Source organism: Phascolarctos cinereus, unplaced genomic scaffold, assembly GCF_003287225.1.
Source record: "Phascolarctos cinereus isolate Bilbo 61053 unplaced genomic scaffold, phaCin_HiC Scaffold_4;HRSCAF=312, whole genome shotgun sequence".
In the NCBI taxonomy this organism is placed as follows: domain Eukaryota; kingdom Metazoa; phylum Chordata; class Mammalia; order Diprotodontia; family Phascolarctidae; genus Phascolarctos; species Phascolarctos cinereus.
In genome coordinates, this window is record NW_027555847.1 from 546,330,259 (window position 1) to 546,351,640 (window position 21,382).

A 21,382-nucleotide genomic window follows, 5' to 3' on the forward strand; every position below is an offset into this window, starting at 1 on the left:
GAGTGGTTCTTTTGAAAGAAACTGCAAAGAAAATAGGAGATGTTGACATTCACAAAAGGTTCATTTATTAATATTTTTTGGATCATACTCTTAAAAAAAAGTGTTATAAATACCCAAAATTAACTACAAAGGGCATATGATAGAAGATGCTATCTGCATCCAGAGAAAGAACTGATAAATAGAAGTATGTATAGAATAATTTTATGTAATATATATATATATACATATATATGTATGTATGTATGTATGTATGTATGTATGTATGTATGTATGCATATACAGTTTGCCCCAGTAATTCCCTGCCTTTCTAGGGAGAGGACAGAGGTGTGATTTTTTCTCTTGTTGTTGTTACTTGTTTTCTTTCTTTTTTTGATAGTATTTTATTTCTTCCAATTATATGTAAAGACAATTTTTAACATTCATTTTTACAAAATTTTGAGTCCCAAATTTTTCTTTCTCCCTCTCTCTCCCCTCCCTCTTTTCTTCCTAAAATGGTAAGCAATTTGATATAGATTATATATGTACAATATGTAAAACATATTTGCATTTTAGTCATCTTGTGAAAGAAAAAAGACCAAATGGGGAAAAAAAACTTTGAAAAAAATAAAGAAAGTGAAAATAGCATATACCTCAATCTGCATTCAGAGTCCAACAATTCTCTCTCTGGTTGTGGATAGTATTTTTTATCATGAGTCCTTTGGAATTGTCTTGGATCATTGTATCTCTAAGAAGAGTTGAAGTCATTCATAGCTGATCTGTTACTTATTTTCTTTGTGTGAAACTAAAAATATTGTGTGCAACTTGCTTTTCTTTTTATGTATATAATAAATTTATTCTGAAACTTTCAAAGCAATCCTGCTTATCTGCGATTCCTTTTGGCCTTTCTTTGTTCTCAGAGGAAAAACATTTTTATTTTATCTGAAGGAAAAAAATGAGCCATTGGAACTTTTGAGGAGGGAAATGACTTGGTCAGATCTGCTTAAAATATCACTTTGGAAGCTCTTTGGAGTAGATAGATTGGAGAGGAGAGAGACTAGATGCAAGAAACCAGTTTGGAGACTCTTGCAAAAGTTCAGGCAACAGGTGAGGAGGGCTGTATTAGGGCTAATAAGATGTAATCTGAATAAAGAGACCAATGTTAGGATGCTTTAGACATAGAATGAACAAAGTTGGTAACTGATTGGACCTAGGGAAGGAAGAAAAATGGAGAGGTGGAGAACCTCTTTGAATGGAAAGATGTAGGTGCCCTTGACAGAAATAAGAGAGGTAAGTGGATCAAGTGGGTTTAGAGCAAGAGATGGTGAGTTTTCCCATTCCTTGCAGTGAAATATCATGCCCCTTCATTCTATGCCATCATGAATTTCCATGAATGGTATCATCTATGCTCCATATGGGAAGCTGTATCAGGCAGAGCACACTGTACATGCTCCTAAGGACTGAGCTCTCATTGACCAGTTCCCATTATGAAGATGACTGTAGGCAAAGACACAAAGACAGCATACAAGGGGCAAAGAGTTATCTAATTTGACTGAAATATAGAGCACACGGAGGAGAGCAATATGAAAAAAGATTGGAAAGGTAGGGTGATGATAGTTGTAAAATGTTAGGGCTTGAATCTTAAGCAAAGGAGTTCAAATTTTACTTGGGAAAAAAATAGCAACAAGGAACTTACTAAGATTTTTGAGCACAGGAGTAACATAGTCATATCTTATGAATATAAGAAAGATTGTTCTCATAGTGGTGTGAAAGATTGGAGGGAAGAGAAGGGAAATAGGAAGAACTGTTCAGTAGCTTTGTAATAGTACAGATAAATGGTAATGAGGCTCCATGTTGGGTGGTGGTAGCTGGGAAGCAGAGAAGGAGGATGTGAAAAAGACTGTGGAAGTGAAATCTCTTGGACTTAGTAACTAAAAGGTGACAGAGAAGGAAGAGTGAAAGATTATATCACGAATATGGGGCACTTAGTAAAAGAATGAAAGAAAATTCAAACTATTGTGTAATTCACAGTCCTGCAAAGCACAGAATAAACCTCATTTTGGAGGTGTTAAAGAGTGAAGTTAGTCTCTTGGAGAGACTTTATATATGCGTGTGCTTTAGTAGCCATTAGAAACAACTGTTGCCATTCTTCAGTCTTTGAGGTCTCACCATAACTCATAGAGGTAGCCGGAGATTCAAATATGGTAGTAAAATTTTTTGTCAGCTAATGATGCCTAATGAGTTTGGGGAAAATATAACGGACTTTTTTTCCCCTGACCAAGCCATATATTTTAAAAATGTGCTGGGAAAAAATACAAACTGTTTGGAAAGATATAGAATTACCTTGAGCTAGTTACTACTAAGGGGCTTTGATGAATGTAGAAAACAAAAAGGTGGGGTGGGAACAATGACCTAGAATCAAAGAACATCTAAATGGGAAAAAAAAAAGCCCTACGATGGAATAAGAAACTAACCCAGCATTGCTAGGGTCACTGGTGATTCAAATTTTCTATTAACAGGACTATGGCATTTGTGGACCCTTTTTTTTTTTTTAAAACCAGGTCAAAGCCCCACATATTTCAACATCTTTTAACCACTGCCTCCCTTAATCTACTCACCCTCTTAAAACTCCCTCCTTTTTAAAAAATTCCCTTCTTCTCCTACTTCCTTATTACATAGGATAAATGTCTGTACACAACTGTGTGTACATATACATATATACACATATATAATATATGTTTGTATATGCATATATGTATACATATGTATATGTATATATTTGTGTGTGTGTATTCTCTCCTTAAACCAGTTCACATGAGAATGAGAACAAAGCATTACCTGCTCCCTTCCATTTTCCTCTCCATTGTATAAACTCTTCCTTGCACATCACTTTTGATAATTTTCTTATACTTCATCTCCCTTCCTCCATCTCTCAGTATATCCTTTTTTCACTCTTTCATTCTTCTTTTGAGATCATCCCAACACAATAGACTTAAATCCATACCTTCTCTCTCAATAGACTCCTTCTAACTGCCCTAAAGATGTTAAAAGTTCTTATGAGTTACATATATCATCTTCCAATATAGGAATCTAATTAGTGTTAACCTTGTTGAGTCCTTTATAATTTCTCACTCATGTTTACCTATTTATGCTTCTCTTGAGTTTTATGTTTTAAAGTCAGATTTTTTATTTATCTCTGATCTTTTCATCAGGCATGCTTGAAAGTTCTCTATTTAATTAAATATCCTTTTTTTCTTCTGTAGGATTATCCTCCATTTTGCTGGGTAGATTATTCTGGGTTGTAATACTAGTCAGGGGTGGGGAGCCTACAGCCTCAGGGCCATATGTAGTCCTCTAGGTCCTCAAGTGTGGCCTTTTGACTGAGTCCCAAGTTTTACAGAACAAATCCTTTTATTAAGGGGATTTGTTCTGTGAGGTTTGGATTCAATCAAAAGGCTTCACTTGAAGACCTAGAGGGCCACATGTGGCCTTGAGTTCACAGGTTCCCCACCCCCAGCTTACCTCCTTCACCTTCTGGAATATTATATTCCAAACTTTTTGCTTCTTTATAGTGGGAGATGCTAAATCTTGTGTGATACTGACTATGGCTCCACAGTATTTCAATTATTTCTTTCTGGCTACTTGAAGTATTTGCTCCTTGACTTGGAAGCTCTGAATTTGGGCTATAATATTCCTAGGAGTTTTCATTTGGGAATTTCTTTCAGAAGGTGCCTGGTAGATTCTTTCAATTTCTACTTTGCCCTCTAGTTCTAAGATACCTGGAGAATTTTCCTCAATAATTTCTTAAAATATATCTAAACTCTTTTTTTGATCATGGCTTCCAGTTAGTCCAATAATTCTTGAATTCTCTCTCTTCAATCTATTTTCCAAGTCAATTGTTCTTCCTATGATGCAGTTCACATTTCCTCTTCCTCCTCCTCCTCCTCCTCCTTCTTCTTTCTGTCCTTTCAACTTTGTTTTATTGTTCTTGATGTCTCATGGAGTCATTGGGTTCTACTTGTCCAATTCTAATTTTTAAGGAACTGTTTCATTCAGTGAGGTTTTGTATTGCTTTACCATTTGGCCAATTCTGATTTTTAAAGCATTCTTTTCTTCAGTGTTTTTTATGCCTCTTTTGCCAAACTGTTAGTTCTCTTTTCATAGTTTTCTTGCATAGCTCTCATTTCTTTTCCCAATTTTTCTTCTACCACTTATTTTATTTTTAAAATCAGTTTTTGCTCTTTTTTTTAAACTCTTTAGCTTTCCTCGGAATTCTTGGTGGCCTTGTGTCCATTCTGTATTTTTCTTTGAGGCTTTTCTTGTATATATTTTCAAGACATTGTCTTCTTTTGCATTTGTATCTTGAATTTCCCTGCCATCATAGAAGCTTTTTATGGTCAGTTTCTTTTTTTGTTGTTAGATCATTTCCCCAGCCTATTTCTTTACTTTGGTTATGCTCACCTCTGGGGTAGGAAGGATGTCTGGCCTGAGCTTGTCTTTTATGTCCTTTTGCTGCTTTCACAACTCAGTGTGGTGCTCTAAGTTTTCAGCACTTCCAACATGATGTGTTGTAGGAAGAGGTCTCCTCCCTACCCACTTGATCTGCACTCTGGTTCTTACCTAGTTAGGGTCTTTGCTCCCTCAGGATCACTCCTCTCTCTGACCTGGAACTGGTAATGGGTGACAGAGCTGCCAGATGGCTCCCAATCCTGTGCTCAGTGCTGGTAGAGGAGTTCCCTGGAATCTCTTTCTGATCAGGTGTTCTGTCCCCTCACCATGCCTGGGTGTTGGGTTGCTCCCTGCCACTGGTACCATTGCCAAAGCCAGGTATTACTACCACCACTGGTGCTGCTTCTGCTGTGCCATATTCCTGATCAGTCCCCACTCCAGAACTGTTCTTCTGACCAGTACCCACTCCATTAGTGTCCTCAGACCCCTCTTTCTGACTTCCTAAGCTGCCCTAAGCTAAAAAAAAGACTCACTGTGACTTTTAATTGCCATCCCTGCCCACAATCTCATTTTTAGGTTGTTTGGGGAGGGGAGGCTTGGAAAAATTCAGTTTTTATTCTGCCACCCTGACTGTTCTCTTTGTTACAATTCTATATCTTAAAGAACTTCTTGGATCTAATAACTAATAGGCTAGGCATGAGACAACGGTTTAAACAAGAATGGCAGCAGTGAGAAAAGAAAGGGAGAGATGGATTTAAGAAATATTTTGAAGAATTGACTGGATATGAGAGGTGAGAAGCATGACAATGGGAGCCAATGAGCTATAGGAGTACAGAAATAGCCCCAACTCCTCAAGGCTAACCCTAGAGACCCGAAGAGATATAGTACCTGAGCCTCTGCCTCACAGAGATGTTGCGGGGAAAGGGTTTGGTAAGCCCTTTTTTGTAAACTTATAGTTTACAACTCTATATATGTGAGTTATTATTATTTGGAACTGTCTGCAAAGAGGCAATAGTTGAAATTCTAAGGGAAGATGGGATCATAGAGAAAGAAGAGAATAGATTTGAGGTCATCCACCTATCAAAAATAAGTTTTTAGAGATAGCTAAGTGGCACAATAGATACAGTACCAGCCTCAGACACTTCACACTTACTAGCTGTGTGACCCTGGACAAATCACTTAACCCCAATTTCCTTGCATAAAAAATTTTTATTGATGTCTTCCACTTCTTATATCATCATTACAGTATCCTTTCCCCTCCCCCTCCCAGACAGCCATCCCATATAATCCAAAATAGTTTTGCTGTGAAATAAATTAACCAAAATCTCAAGGTTCTTCCATGTTCAAGTTGACAAGATGTCTAATCTAATTCATTCCTGATCTATAATAGTAAAAAATTTATTTAGTCTCAATATACTGTATGCAGCCATTCTCAACGGCCCAATAAAAAGTCTGATGCCCCCCTCATCACAGAACACAAAGACATATTACCAGATAGAACATAAAATTGGATACATGTATTCAGATGTCATACCAGACTTTTTTCCATTTTTGTCACAAGGTAGGATTTGGTCTGAAGGGGGCACAAAGTGATTGTGATATAAATATAAAACATGTCAATAAAATGTATTTTAAAAAAACAAAATGTGGAGCATAAGGAATTCAGAAAAATGTGGGAAAATTTATATGAATTGATATAGAGGAAATAATCAGAATCAGAGCAATATCACTACTACAATATAAATTAACAAAAAAACACTAAAAGGAAGCCAAAATTTGGGCAATTGAAAAGCTATGTTAATAGTCCCAGAAAAGTTATAATGAAACATACTTCCCTTCTGTTCACAGTTAGAAGATGACCAGAAGGGAAGTATTTTGTAAACATCATCAAAAATGGTCACTATAATGATAGTTTTTGCTTAACCACTTTTCTTTTTTATAAGAGAGTTTAATTTGGGGGAAGGCAGATATAGTTAGAAAGGATTATGAAATTTAAAAAAACAAAAGACATCAATAAAACAAAACAAAAAAAAAACAACCCTTAACAGAACAAAGAGTCTGATGTTGGATAAGATAATAGGTCAGAACCATAGATTTGGAAAGGATCTTGCAGGTATAGATACATATACACACATGTATACACATATAGATACACATATTTATATGTGCATACATATGTGTATAAGTGCATGTTCACTCATACATATATAACTACTAACAACCACCAACATGCAGATGAGCACAAGAGCCATTAGTGTGGCAGCATTTCTGTCCTGCTTCCAGCCCAGCCTTCAGAGTCCTCATCCCAGGAGACCAATCATATGGAGAAGGGGCCCTCCATCCTTAACTGCCAACCAATGGGCGGGCACTCATTGGGCCTTTAAGGCAGTCTAGCTAAAGCAGTGGAGCACCTTGAGGAAGACACAGGAGGCAGCATGTGCCAGGTGGGTCAAACTACCATTACTACCTTGACCACCATTTCCCTTCAGATCCTGATGGAGACAATCTAGGACCCTGAATCTGAGCCTTTAGAATAACAGAGCTTCCTTCCCCATGTACCTATCATTCCATGAAGCATCCTCTGTGGAGATGCAGCCTGCAATTGCTCCTGCAGGTGGTATAGCCACAGTTACTGAAGATCCAGAAGAGAAAATTCTTCCCACCAAAGTCCTTGTCATCATCAAATGGTTCAACATCAGAAACTGATAGGATTTTGTTGGTGGAAATGACATCTAAAAAGAGGCATTAGAACTGATCGAACCATTCTGGAGAGCAATATGGATCTATGCCCAAAGGACTATAAAAATGTACATACCCTTTGACCCAGCAATAGCACTTCTAGGGCTGTATCCCAAAGAGATCATACAAATGGGGAAAAGGACCCAAGTGTACAAAAATATTTATAACAGCTCTTTTTGTGGTGGCAAAGAATTGGAAATTGAGGGGATGCCCATCAGTTGGGGAATGTCCAAACAAGTTTTGGTATATGAATATAATGAAATGCCATTGTGCTATAAGAAATGATGAACAGGCAGACTTCAGAAAAACATGGAAAGACTTATATGAACTGATGCTGAGTGAAGTGAGCAGAACCAGGAGAACATTGTACACAGTAACAGCCACGTTATGCAATGACTAACTTTGATAGACTTATCTCTTCTTAGCAATACAAGGATTTAAGACAACTCTAAAAGATTCATGATAGAAAATGCTGTCCACATCCAGAAAAAGAACTACAGAGCCGGACTGCATATTGAAACATATTATTTGCTCTCTTTTTTTCCCCTGTTTTTGTTTGTTTCTTCTTTTCTTGTGATTTCTCCCACTGGTTCTAATTCTTCTTTACAACATGACTAATGTTGTAATGTGAATGTGAAAATAGGTTTAATGTGAATGTATATGTAGAGCCTATATCAAATTGCATGCCATCTTGGGGTGGGGGGAGGGGAGAGAAGAGGAGAAAATTTGGAATTCAAAATCTTATGGAAGTAAATGTTGAAAACTAAAAATAAATAAATATTTTTTAAAAAGAGGCATTCTCGGGGCAGCTAGGTGGCGCAGTGGATAGAGCACCAGCCCTGAAGTCAGGAGGACCTGAGTTCAAATCTGGCCTCAGACCAAATACTTGATATTTACTAGCTGTGTGACCCTGGGCAAGTCACTTAACCCCAATTGCCTAAAAAAGCAAAAACAAAAAAAATACACACAAAAAAGAGGCATTATCTTTTTTGCCACTGCACGATAAGAACCATGAGACCTTTCCACGTGACTTGCAGCTGAAAACCTTGCATACGCATTGTCTCTTCCATTAAAATGTGAGCTCCTTGAGAGTACAGACTGTCTTACTCTTCTACAGTTATCCCCTCCACATCTTGGGGATTAGGTGTGGCATCCCTGCGATCTGGAAAATCCACATAAAATTTTTTGGCCCCTCCCTTCATGTCAGAGAAGAAATCTGAATTTGTTTCTTTTTCTTTTATGGAGTATTTGCAGCATTAAAAGATAAAATATGTTGATATTATACAACACTATACATATACTTTATGCATTTCTGAGTTTCTAAACTTTTTCTGTGTCATCTGTTGGCCTTCGTGAGTCATCTGCAGCTTCCACAAACTCCCCCAAAATTCCCATGTAACTTCTTTATGCTGACCTGTGATATATCGAAACCATGATGGGGAAAGTCATGATGTGGAAGGGATAACTGTACTTATATCCCCAGCACTCAACACAATGCTTTGCTCATCATAAGCACTTAAGATACGCTTCATCCATTCATTCATTTATACTGCTATATACCCACAGTTGGATGACATAATTAGTGGCACCTAGGAATCATACCAAACATTGCATGGGAAAGCAACATGATCAACAAGAAAGGTACTGGAAGAAAGAGAAGTACTAGAGTCAAAAGATGCTTACTTGGGCAGATCATACTTGAAAACAGTTTTCTTAATTGGTGAGATAAAGTTGGGGTAGGGAGAGTAAGAGAATAGGGTAAATATATGAAATGCAACATTTAGTTATTCTGCATAACAGCTTCAAAGGTTGAAAGCAGGCTATCCTTTGTTTCCCAAATCAGTGTCCCAACCAGGTATCCCTGGGATTTAGCCATAAGAGATGGAATCACTCATGTGTAGTCATGTCACAGACTTTCCCCCCCCATTTTATTAATTTATTGATTTATCAACAATCACTTCCGTATGCTTTTGAGTTGAAAATTTTTCTCCGCCTTCCTCCCCCCCCACCCTTCCCAAGACAGTGCACAATCTGATATAGGTTTTACATTTACATTCCTATTAAACATATTTTCACGTTAGTGAAGTTGTAAGTAAAAATTAAAACCAATAGGAGGAGCCATCAGAAAGATGAAACAAAACTCAACAGAAGGTAAAAATAAGTGATAGTGATTCGATTTCCATAGTTCTTTCTTTGGATGTGGACAGCATTTTCCATCCTGAGGCCTCTGGAGATGTCTTAAATCCCTGCAATGCTGAGAAGGGTTCGTTTAACAATATTAGTCATCGCATAACGTGGCTGTTATTGTGTACAAAGTCCTCTTGGTTCTGCTCACTTCACTCAGCATCAGACCACATAGGTCTTTCCAGGTTTTTCTGAAGTCAGCCTGTTCATCATTTCTTATAGCACAATACTATTCCATTACATTCATATACCACAGCTTGCTCAGCCATTCCCCAATTGATGGGCATCCTCTCAACTTCCAATTCTTTGCCACCACAAAAAGAGCTGCTATGAATATTTTTGTACATGTGGGTCCTTTTCCCATTTGTTTGCATGTCACAGACTTTTGCCAGTAAAGACATCTTGATCCCTCATATAAATGCAACAAAGAACCTGGTGTAGTGGGCAGGGGACTTAATTTGTCTCTCTGAAAAACTGGGTTTGCATACCACGTCTACTACTTATTAAATAATATGTTAATAAATATATTTATATAACAAGTAATACTATAAACGATTTAAATGATCTTGAACAAGTCACTTATAAGCTCCCTGTCCCTCAGTTTCTTCATCTGTAGATTGAGAGGGTTGTACCAGATGATCTCTAAAGTCACTTTTAGCTCTAAATCCTACGACTACTTAGCCTTACACTTAAGCATACTTGAAACAGCAATAGAAACATTAAACAATAAAGAATAATTTATTTGTCTAGGTGTGAGGAAAGTACCAGTGTAATTCAACAAATGTCCATTAAGCACCTATTATATGCAAGGAACTCTGCGAGGGATTCAAGGAAAAATAAAATAGTACCTGCCCTCGAGGAGCCTACATTCTATGGGGAATGCAACATGTTCATGAATAGTAAGAGTTGGAAAACCATGAAAATAAAGGAGATATTCAAAATGTTCTGGAAATATTTGAGAAAGGATATTTTTGGCTGAGGCACATCTGAGCTGGATCTTGAAGGATCATGAAAAACAGAAATAAAGAGGGAGTGCCGACCAATCTCAGAGGATCACCCTGTTCATATGTACAGAAGGAGATGGTATGCCAGTTCTGAGGAACATCTAGGCTCAACCTTAACTAGGGTTTACCTGTAAGAATAGAATAGCTAGCCAACATTTACAAAGCTCCTTAAGATTTTCAAGGTGCTTCACAAATATTAACTCGGTTTACCTTTACAAACAACCCTGGATGGTAGGTGTTATGATTATCCTTATTTTACAGATGAGGATATGCAACTGTGTGCTCTGGTCCTCTCACAGATGCTGAGATCATCCTGAGTTGTTAAAACATCTCAGTATCATAGGAGTAATCTCGTCCAACTCTTTCATTTTGCAGACAAGGAAACTGAGGCACAGGGGGGCTAAGTGATTTGCCCAAGGTCACACAAGTAGTACCTATCAGAGGCAGGATTTGGACCCACTCTCTCACTTCAGAGCCGCAGCTTTTTCCAGGCTACCTTGCTAATCAGAATGTTTATGGGTCAAATTATAGGTCTTATGGGACCGTTTAAAGCTGAGGAGCCTGAAAAGCCATAACCCCATTTTAAAATCTCTTGGGTAATCTTGGGGCTGCCAGTCTCAAAGCAGGCTTCGTTCCATATATGCAGTAGTCTCTATACTTCTTGGTGATGAGTATGCACCACTTAACATCAAACGATTTTTAGAGTGGGATGAGACCAAGTTCAAAGCACAGTTTACTCTCAAGGAAACTGAAACTAACAAGGTGAAATGAGTTCCCTCCCCCCGCCCCCCTTGCGAAGGTCACACAGATTCAGATTCGAAACCAGATGCTGGAAGCCCAAATGCGTGGTCTTTCCACTTATTTTAGCAAGAGTTGTCCACAGTTGCTTATTCATTCTCTCTCTCAATCTCTCTCTCTCTCTCTGTTTCTGTCTCTCTGTCTCTATCTCTGTCTCTGTCTCCGTCTCTGTCTCTATTTTTCTGTCTCTTCTCTTCTCTCTCCTCTCTTCTGTCTCTCTCTCTCTCTCTCTCTCTGTTTCTGTCTGTCTGTCTGTCTGTCTGTCTCTCTCTCTCTCTCTCTCTCTCCCCCTCCCTCCCCCACAACACCTCCCCCCGGGAGATTTTTATTTCTCTCCGCACCCATTTATGCCTAGGAAGAAACACTTTTTCCATCAGATCAAAGTAACTGGCAGATATCGGCAAACAAATTAATTGGGGACGCTCATACTCCGCCACCCACTCTCTACCCTAAGCTGGCACCTCCAGCTCGCCGCCGCCCCCTTCCATCTCTCTCCTTCGCACGCCCCTGCAAATCTAGTTCAAACGCTGCTCGGATTCCATTAATCATGCTCTTTAACCTCCAGTTCACGCGTGGGGGAACACGGACTACTGAAGGAGTTTTTATGAGGATTCCTACGGGGGCAGAAGGAAAGCTCAGGGAATTGCCCCCACCCCCCCGGCTCTTGTACACCTCGTTGCATTCTGGAAATTTTTCGCGCCCCCGTCCAGAAACAAGCATAGGATTCAGGCAGCAGCTGTCAAAGCTGCTTTCTCTGCTACGGCTCTTGGTCCAGGAGTCCCAAGACCACCAGGGCAGCGCCACCTACCGGCCACCCGGCGCCCGGGAGGGGGATACTACCCAATAAGGTCTTGCCGCTACTCCGGCACGATTTTCTTTTTTAGCTTCCCCCGCTCTTCCGCTCCAGTGAGGCAGGTAAGAAGATGGGGTGCTGGGGGAAGCATCTTAGGGTGGGGGCTATGGGAGAGGATGTGGGTCTGGAAGTTTGCGCTGGAACGGCACAAGATGCAGCATCCACGAAAATCCCGGCGATGCAAGGGTGTGGGTTTGGGTTTTGTTTTGTTTTTCCTTTCCAATCGTCCCAAAGTCGGACGAGAAGCTGCAAAGGAATCAACTTTGCGTTGGGAGTCGAATAGGTCGTTGCGCGAGGAGGTAGTTTATTTCTTTATCTCTCATAAAGAAGTGGAATGCTAAGGGCTTGGAGGGGATGGTCAGGCAGCGACCTGGACTCTACAGAGTCAGCTCTCGGCAGCGGGTACCCCGCCTGGCTCGCAGTAAAGTAAAGCCTTTTGCGGCTGGAGAAGGCAGCCAGACCCGAGGCATTCATTTTCCTTCGAGCTGGAGGCGGCGGCGGCGGTGGAGCGGCATCTCTGCAGCGGCTGGAGAGGAGTTGCACCGCGTGCTGCAGAGAGCGGGGCGGAGGGCGTGGTTCGAGCGCTCTGCAACCCCACCGCACATGTGTGCTTTCGGGGAAGGGGCTGAGAAGAAGGGGTCGGGGGTGGCAGGGGTGCAGAGAAGAAGGATGGAGCTCCGCTCCCGGGGCTGTGAAAGGCTGGGAAAGAGAAGAAACAATGAAGCACTTAAGTAAGTATGAGCATCTGGGGAGGGGTCCATTTCCAGATGTTAGAGAAGGGGGAATGTGTGTGTGTGTGTGTGTGTGTGTGTGTGTGTGCACGCGTGTCACAGTGGGTGTGTTTGGGTGTGTGTTGTGTGTATAGAGAATTAGGATTTGGGCGTGGGGGCTTGTCACCAAAGCTAGGGAGATATGGGGAGCGGCTGAAGCTCTCCTTGATCCTAGCGGCTTTAGAAGTATTGCACATGTGCTCCTTGGGGTAGGGGGAGGTTGGAGCAGAACTGCTCACCTCTTAGCAGGTCCCCCACCATGCTACAGTCTCTTCTACCTGAGAGCGGGACCGCGGGGACCAGGAAATGCATATCGTGTATGTGCCCCTCTTGGTAGGAAAGAGACTTGTACCCAGTAGAGCCACTGCCTAGATCTCTCCCTCTGGAGGCAGGAGGGAAGAGAGGGGAGGAGGCGGAGGCGGTGAAGGGGTGTTGGTGGCACTGGTACGGCTGCTCTAGGTGACATGCACGTGTGCGCACGGTCAGAGGAGAGTTTCTTCCCGAGCTCCCAATTCTGGGAGCTGGAAAGTGTGTTTGGATTGGGAAGGCGCGGGGTTTTGGGAGGCGGCAGGAGGGTGCTGATGTTAGATTGTCTTTTGGAGTAGGGGATAAGAAAAAAGAAAGAAAAACCCACTTTGTAATTTAAGGTACTTCGAGGGAGAAGGGGGAGTGGAGGAGATGGCGAAGAAGGACCGGATCTTTTTTAAATGCCCCGAAGTGATGGCTGCGGGGGCGGTTGTGCTAGCTTTTCCTGCGGCTATTTCTGACTGGGGCGTGGGGGCGGGGTATGGGGGACGGCAGTAGGGAGGGGGGGAAACCCGCTGAGAATCGGTGCTGCAAAAAGTTTTAAGCTACAAGCCGAGCTCGGTGTCTCATCTTCATCTCTCATTGCAGCGGAAGACAAGGTACAGGTACTCTGTGGCTCCACTTTTTAATTTTTTTTTAATTCCGCGATCCGGAGCTATGGCTGCTGCTGCTTAGGCAGAGGGGAGAAGAGGCAGTTTAGTTTTTACTCTTGGGAAGGGAAGTGGCCTGAAGAGCTGGAGGTTAAGCTGGTTCATGGAGTTGCTATAGGAAGCTTGCCTTGCCCCAGTTCTCCTGAGTTGGATGGAGCCTTTTTGGCCTCTTGGAGGTGTTTTGGGCATAACCTCAGAGGGCAGCGATTCAACCCTCCAAGTTGGGTTACTGGTAATAGTAATAGGGTAAGCGTCTAACACTGCAGTGGACCTTATTTTGGTAAGGCTGTCGTTTTGTCTGGAAACTGAAGGCAGCTTTCGGTGTAATTTGTAGACTACAGAGGAAGCAAGAAACATTTAGAATGGGAGGATTCTTTGTCCTCACCTAATTGGCACCTCCAGCTTCAGAGGCCTTCCTTTTCTGGGATTCATATAGTAATACAGCATCACGTGGCCCGAATTTCTTCCTTTTTTTAGAGTAAGTTTTCTTTACTTTGTTTAGACCAAATCCTGTGAGGAACCCAAAAGAACTTGTACTCTAACCAAAAATTCAATAGGCTAAACTAGCTCTTTGCTAAAGATGGATAAAGTTGTTTGTTAACCCACAGAGGTTCATTTTGCATGTGTGTGTTTTCAGAAGATGTTAAAACTGTAGTTTTATGATTTCCTACTTCTGGATTTTATCAAGGAAACCGATCACAAAGCTTGCAGTTGGCTTGGTTTTGGTCTTTCCTTCCAGACTGGATGATCCACCCTTTTCCCACCTTTGTAGAGGAGAAATATTCATCGTGAGACATTGTTTAAAACTCCACCTCAAGAGCTCTGTAGTGTCTTTCTGTGTGGACACTCAATGATGCAAAATGAGGAGAACAGTCTTTAGAGCTATGGAAATATAAAATGGTCATACTCTTGTTTGTGATGCCTGCTATCTAGAGGAGTTTTCTATCTTCCCATATGTTTGCATTTAAGTGATCAATGGGTCAAAGTAGTTACTTCTACCAGTGAAGAGCATAGACCTACAACTCATTGCATTCAGAATCCGCTGTAGCTAAAAAAAGCTATCACCCTGCTACCAACTAGATGATGAGCCCCTCTAAATAGCTCTTTGACCAATAGATGTACAAGTCATAACCAGAACTTCGCTCAGATCCATACTATTTTGATAGGACCTGCTAGAATTTGTGCTCTGCAGACATAGCCTTTGAGAAGAAGAAGAAGAAGAAAGCGCTTTAATTTGTAACTTGGTCTGGACTTGTGATTTCATCACTGTAGGAAATTCTTAAGGATACTACTTGCACTAACGTAAATCAGCAACTGCTGTCTTCTCTCTGACTAATATGTAGGCTCTTTGAGAGCAATGCCTGGTTTTTGGTTTTTTGGTTTTGTTTTGTTATGCATTTTTGCCATTCTTTTTCTCTCAGGTCCTTAGCACAATGCCTGACACATGATAAGCATTTAGTTGAATTGTTCTTTCTATTTCCAGAATCAAATCCCAGGTATGATGAGACCTCATAATATGACTGCAGTGAAGGGGCCTTGTGTTCAGACACCTTTAAATAATCTTCACATGGGAGGAGGGGGAAGAAACAAAATTAAAAGAAACAGTATTTGCTTCTATTTCTGCTAATTGAACTAATTTATGAAAACTTAGAAATGTCTGGTAACACTGAAAGTACTATATTTAACATTGTAGCAACTATAATTGAAACCTCCAAACTTCAAAGTTTAATTTCCTTACCAAAAACTAGTTACTTCTCATCTGATGAGTTATTAATAGTAATTCTTATGTGTATATTGCTTCAACATGCAAAGTGTTTTCTTCACAACTAGTGAGGTAGATAGTACAGGTGGTATTATTCCCATTTTAAATATTAAAAAAAAAACTGAGGCTAGGATTAAATGTCAGGCCTGGAATAAAATTATGGTCTTCTGTGTTTAGGGTCCCCCCCCAACAATGCCACTTTAATCATGTGACCCTAGTTTGAATGGAAAATGTTCTAAAGTCAATAGGGGAAAAAACTAGAGTCAGGTCAAGAAACACAGTGTCCCTACCGGATACTTCCCTTCCTTTCTGTGGGCAAATATGAGTCAAGGGAAGACGACTCATGAAGGAAGGTGCTGTTAGAGGGTGAATGGCAAGGTGTGGAATCCTTTGGATGACCCACAGGAGTGTCCCACTCCCACTGGAAAGGGAAGGACAGGTGATAGACTTAAGGGGTCAGAGTGGAGAGGGTATTCTAGGTTTCCTTTGGCAGGGGTGGAGATGTGGGAGGTGGTTAGTCTGGCCAGAAGGCAAAAAGGAGAAGAGGCAACTGATAGGAAGATTGGTGAGTAGACTGTGGCTGTGGAAGAGAGAAGATATTCCCAGTTGGTGATAGCTCTGTCTGGGTTCCTCCAGGCACCTTTGTTGGGGTCTGGGGCCACCTACCTCAGAGGAGGGAGAAATTGGCTTATAACACTTATACAGGATTTGCATGTTATTTGGTAAATCACTTTCTAATCCTCACTAGACCCTAAAGGTGGCCCTTGAGACCAGGTGGTTTAAAAATGCCCAAAATTGGCAAAAGGATGAAAATCACTACTTTTGTCCTTTATTTTAAAAGCTTACCTTTACCTGTTTACCATTTCATTTATATAATTTGTTCAGAAACCCCAAGGCAAAAAGGATTAATCAGTGAACAAAAACATATTTATTTAGGGCTACCATGTGCTAATCACTGTGTTAGATGCTGGGATATGAGGACAAAAAAATGAAATAGTCCCTACTCTTAAGGAGCCTACATTCTAACTGAGGAGACAAGAAGTGTATATTATACATACTGTATACACAGTAGAAATATAAAGTGGATAAAGAAGCATATATACAAAATCATTAAATGCAAAGTAGTTTGGGAGGGAGGTCACTAGCAATTGGGGTGGTGCTTGCATTATATCCTAAAGGAAGAGCAGAAGTCTGTGGGGTAGATTTAAGGAGCTAGTGCATTCCAGGTATGGGGGATGGCAAGTGTAAAGGCAAAGAGATCCAAAATAGATTATGATACTTGAGGAGCAGAGAGGAGGTTGATTTAGCTGGATCAGAGAGTGCAGGAAGGGAGGGTGGGAGGAAGTAATGTTTGATGAGATGAGAAAGGTGGTTTGGGGCTTGGTTGTGCAGCTTTAAAAGCTAAACAGAGGAACTTATGTATGTTCCTAGAGACTACAGAATTGACTGAGTAGGGGAGTAACACATAGTCAGATCTGCACATAAGAATTCTGCACTGCTTTGGCAGCAGTGTATAAGATGGACTGGAGTGGAAGGGAGACTGTTAAAATAATCTGAGTGAAAGGTGATGAGGGCCTGAACTGCTAGTTGCTTTCTTCCCAAACTACCTTTTGTTTAACTATTTTGGATGTACTTCTATTTATTCACTTTATATGTATGCTATATATGTATATATGTGTGTGTATTATAGGTCTCCCCTATTAAAATGTAAACTTGAGAGTAGAGATTGTTTCATTCTTTGGACTTGTATTGCTCAGTGCCTGGCACCTAGTAGGTGCTTAATAAATGACAGTTGAGAAAATGCAGTCACATTATATCATTTGAGCCTTACAACAATCCTGGGAGGTAGGTAGTGCTGGTGTTGTATAGTCTCATTTTACAGGTGAAGGAAAAGGGTCTGAGAGGTTAAAAGTGACTTCCTCAAGGAGACATAACTAGCAAGTAGGAGCTAGGGTTTAAACTCAGGTCTTCCCATTCCTAGTCCAATATGCTTTCCAGTCAGAACCTACTATCTTGGTTGCATTTAACAGGTTAAAATTGACAGATATTCTAGTTCCACTTTGAGTTTCTGATTTCCAGATTTCCTTTTTTAAAAGGTAGTCCCTGAACACTAGTTGCTATCCTTGTGATTACCTCTAATTCTTTTAAAAGATTGTGGGTGTGCTGTGTTTCAGAACTTTTATTTTTATTCTCATGTTCAACTTGGTATCTGCTATAAGTTTGGTGGTGGAAAAATTTCATTGAAATTTCTGGGCTCTGCTCTTTCCCTTTTTCTCCTCTACCTTTTTTAAAAAGCTCTTTTGTGAGTTTATATATAGGCTCTGCATGTGGCCTGTCACTTTATTTTTAATGAATTCCTGTGGTGGGTCCTGAATAGCATGGTAAGTAGGAAATGAATTGATATATAACTGTTTTCATGGGAAATAATTTACTCAGCATGTAATGCCCTCACTGCATACTGTGGAAGAAAGAACATTTCCCTTCTTCTTTTGTCTTAAAATTTGTCTGCATTTTCCAGCAATCTTAACAGTATGGTAGCATTTTGTGTTTTTGGCATAAGGTCTTTAAAGCAGTCTTTGCTTCTTTGACAGGCATTGAATGAAAAATGGCTGAAAGTCCTACGTGGGAGCAAGTTGGAGCAAGTTTTGTGCATCTGTATTACCGCCACTTTGATGCTGACAGGGTACAACTAAGTGCTCTATATGTAGGTACCAATTTGAATGTGATTAAACTATTTTTTTTTCTTCTTCATTGTTGATCTGTGTGAGTGACAAAATTTATTTTGGGGACTGGTGGGCTTGGTGCACTTTATAAACTGATGGAAAAATTCTTTATGAAAGGTAACATTTTTAAGATAAATGTATACATGAACAGAGAACCCTTCCTCCCAAACTATATGACCCTTAATTATTTTGGTCCAATGCTTATGTTTGATATCCTATAGCAGAGCTATTTACATGTATTTAACTTTTTCCGTTTTCTAATTGAGATTGGGATGGGGGGTGGGGAGTTTATAAAAAGTGGAAAGGAATCGGTTATTATAGATGTTCTCAGTGAATGAATAATAAAGTCTGATATTATGCATTTGGTCTGGGGAATTGCAATTCAAATAAATGATTAGTTGGTTGTGAGTAGAGTAGGAGTTAACTTGATTTTTAATTTTTAAGTTTTTAGTGTCTCAAATGAGCTTGCAACTATTGGAAGCTGCCTATTTCTGGCAAATATCTGTACAGAGGTACTGAAGAAAATGTAAAGAGGAAATATATGGAGTTTACTTTCCTCCACTCCCAGCAATCATAGGATTCTGATACTCTTGACTAGGATTTTATATGACCAGATGCCATTTCTGTAAGGAAATATTTAATAATGACCTGCCAACTAACTCCTCTCCCCTGACTGTATTGCCCCTGGTTATAAACTGATAATGAGGGACTTATCCACTAGCTAAATGAAAAGCTAAGAAGGGAAATAAAGTTCTTAGAATTAAAAGTAATTAATGACTTCTTAAATAATTAAGCCTCTTTCTTCTTTTTTTTCATTTAGATTAAATTTTATTTTCAGATCCACATTCTCTCCTCCCCACCTCCCCTGTCCATCTTACCCTCATCAGTTGAGAAAGCAAGAAAAAACAAAACTCTTGTTACAAATATTTATAATCAGACAAAACAAAATCTCTTGTTGGCCATGTCCTAATAGATAGACAGATATTGATAGAGAGATATACATATCTATCTATCAGTAAGTATAAATATATCTGTCAATATCTGTCCATGTATTTTAACATGATAGATAGATGCTGATGAATATTTATATATATATGCCTCAGTCTTCTCTGAATCTTATCATTTCTCTCTTATCAGGAAGTGAGTAATGTTTCATCTTGAGTGCTGTAGAATTATGATTGATAATTGTGTTGATTAGAGTTTCTAAGTCTTTCAAAATTGTTGTCTTTACAGTATTATAGTGTACATTGTTCTGCCAGCTTTGCTCACTTCACTCTGCATCAGTTCATACAAGTTTTCTCTGATTTCATCTAATACAGATGGTTTTTCTGAAACCATCCCCTCCATTATTTCTTATAGCATAATAACATTCCATCACATACACATATTATAACTTGTTGATTCATTCCCCAATTAACAAGAGATACCTCAATATCCAATTCTTTACCACCACAAAAAAAGAGCTAGCATACATATTTTTGTACATATGGGTCCTTTCGCTTTTTCTTTTATCTCTTTGGAGTATAGACATGTGAGTGATTTTGCTATGTCAAAGGGTATACACAGTTTAATCATTTGGTGGGCAATTCCAAATTACTGTCTAGAATGGCTGGATCTGTTCATAGCTCAATCAATCGTACACTAATGTACCTATTTTCCTACAGCTCCTCTGGCATGTGTCAATTTTCCTTTTTTGGTCAACTTTGCCAGTCTGATGAGTGATCTTCTCCTTTTGAATGTTTGATTATAGCCCACTGGTGAGAAGCGGGGTGGTTTTCCCCATTCCATTATCTTTATGATTAAATAAAACAAAATACTTGTTATGGTTTTGAAATCCAGTTTTTTCTTTTGGACTTTCATGTTTTCTATTATTCTTGTCACCTCTCTTCCTGTCATTTAATAATTAACCTTAACAATTAGCCTTAAGTTTACCATAAGCATTTTGAATAGACAACTTCTACATATCCACATATCCAGGACTAACAACTTCTTTGTAGTCTTTACCAATTATGAAAACTTTCACATTTTATCTCAATTGCTACAACAGCCATGTGAAGCGGGCAAGTGTTATTCTCAAGTCTACAATAGGGAAACAAAGACTCAAAAAGGTAAAGTGATTTGTCCAAATTCATATAGCTTGAGAGTGGAAGAACTGGGATCAGAACCCAGCCCTTTCGACTCAACCCAGGGTTCGTTTCAATAATTCTGTAGATCTTCTGGAATTATAATATTCATAATTATTTTACATCTCAGAGAGGAGTAAGTGTATAAGATCATTAGCCTTATGAGAAGAGAGTTGCATCTTCTCTTCTCAACTAACATTTATTAAGCACTTCACTATGTGCTAAGTGCTGGGGATATAAAGAAAAGCAAAAAAAACAGTCCTTTCTAGTGGCAGCTAGGTGGCACAGTGGATAGAGCACTGGCCCTCAAGTCAGGAGCACCTGAGTTCAAATTTGGCCTCAGACCAAACACTTGACACTTAGTAGCTGTGTGACTCTGGGCAAGTCACTTAACCCCAATTGCAAAAAAAAAAGGGGGGGAGCAGCTAGGTGGCACAGTGGATACAGCACCAGCCTTGAAGTTAGGAGGACCTGAGTTCAAATCTGGCCTCAGACACATAACACTTACTAGCTGTGTGACTCTGGGCAAGTCACAACCCCAATTACCTCACCAAAAAAAAAAAAGTTTGAAAAAAAATTTTTTGAAAGTCCTTTCTATCGATGTGTAGGGGCCAGGTTCTGAAGGACTTTAAAAGCCAGAGGATTTTATATTTGATCCTAAAGATAATAGCGATTTGGAGTTTATTGAATAAGAGGGCAATATGGATAATCCTCCATTTTAGGAAGATCACTTTGGCAGCTGTTGATTGGAATGGAGAGATTCATGAAGCAAGGAGACCAACCAGCAAACTATTGTAATAGTCCAGGCATGAAGTGATGAGGACTTGAGCCAGGGAGGTTGCCTTGTCAGAGAATAGAATGAGGAATATTTGAGAAATATTATGAAGGTAGAAAAAATAAGACTTCACAATTGGATTGGGGGATGAGAGAGTGAGGAGTCAGTTATGAATGATATGTAGGTTGCTAGGGCATGTAGCTAGGCTAGGGCAGTGAGTGAAAAAAGTTTAAAAAGCCCTGGCCTTGTGTTGGGAAAGGTAGCCAGGAA

The 21,382-nt window shown here is 39.8% G+C and overlaps 1 protein-coding gene across 4 annotated transcripts in view; it reads left to right on the plus strand.

Annotated features, from left to right (window-relative positions):
* The first annotated feature begins 11,725 nt into the window (after positions 1–11,725).
* The window catches only part of LOC110208741 (nuclear transport factor 2-like), a 39,129-nt gene continuing 29,472 nt past the window's right edge, over positions 11,726–21,382 (plus strand). The window contains exons 1-2 of one of the 4 annotated variants that reach the window (XM_020986880.2): positions 11,726–12,065; positions 18,083–18,195. In XM_020986880.2, coding sequence (XP_020842539.1) covers positions 18,097–18,195 — 99 coding nt within the window. In that variant the 5' untranslated portion in view covers positions 11,726–12,065; positions 18,083–18,096. Of the gene's footprint in view, positions 12,066–12,494; positions 12,735–13,593; positions 13,685–18,082; positions 18,196–21,382 lie in introns of those variants that run through there. The other 3 variants (XM_020986881.2, XM_020986882.2, XM_020986883.2) reach the window with 3 other exon arrangements.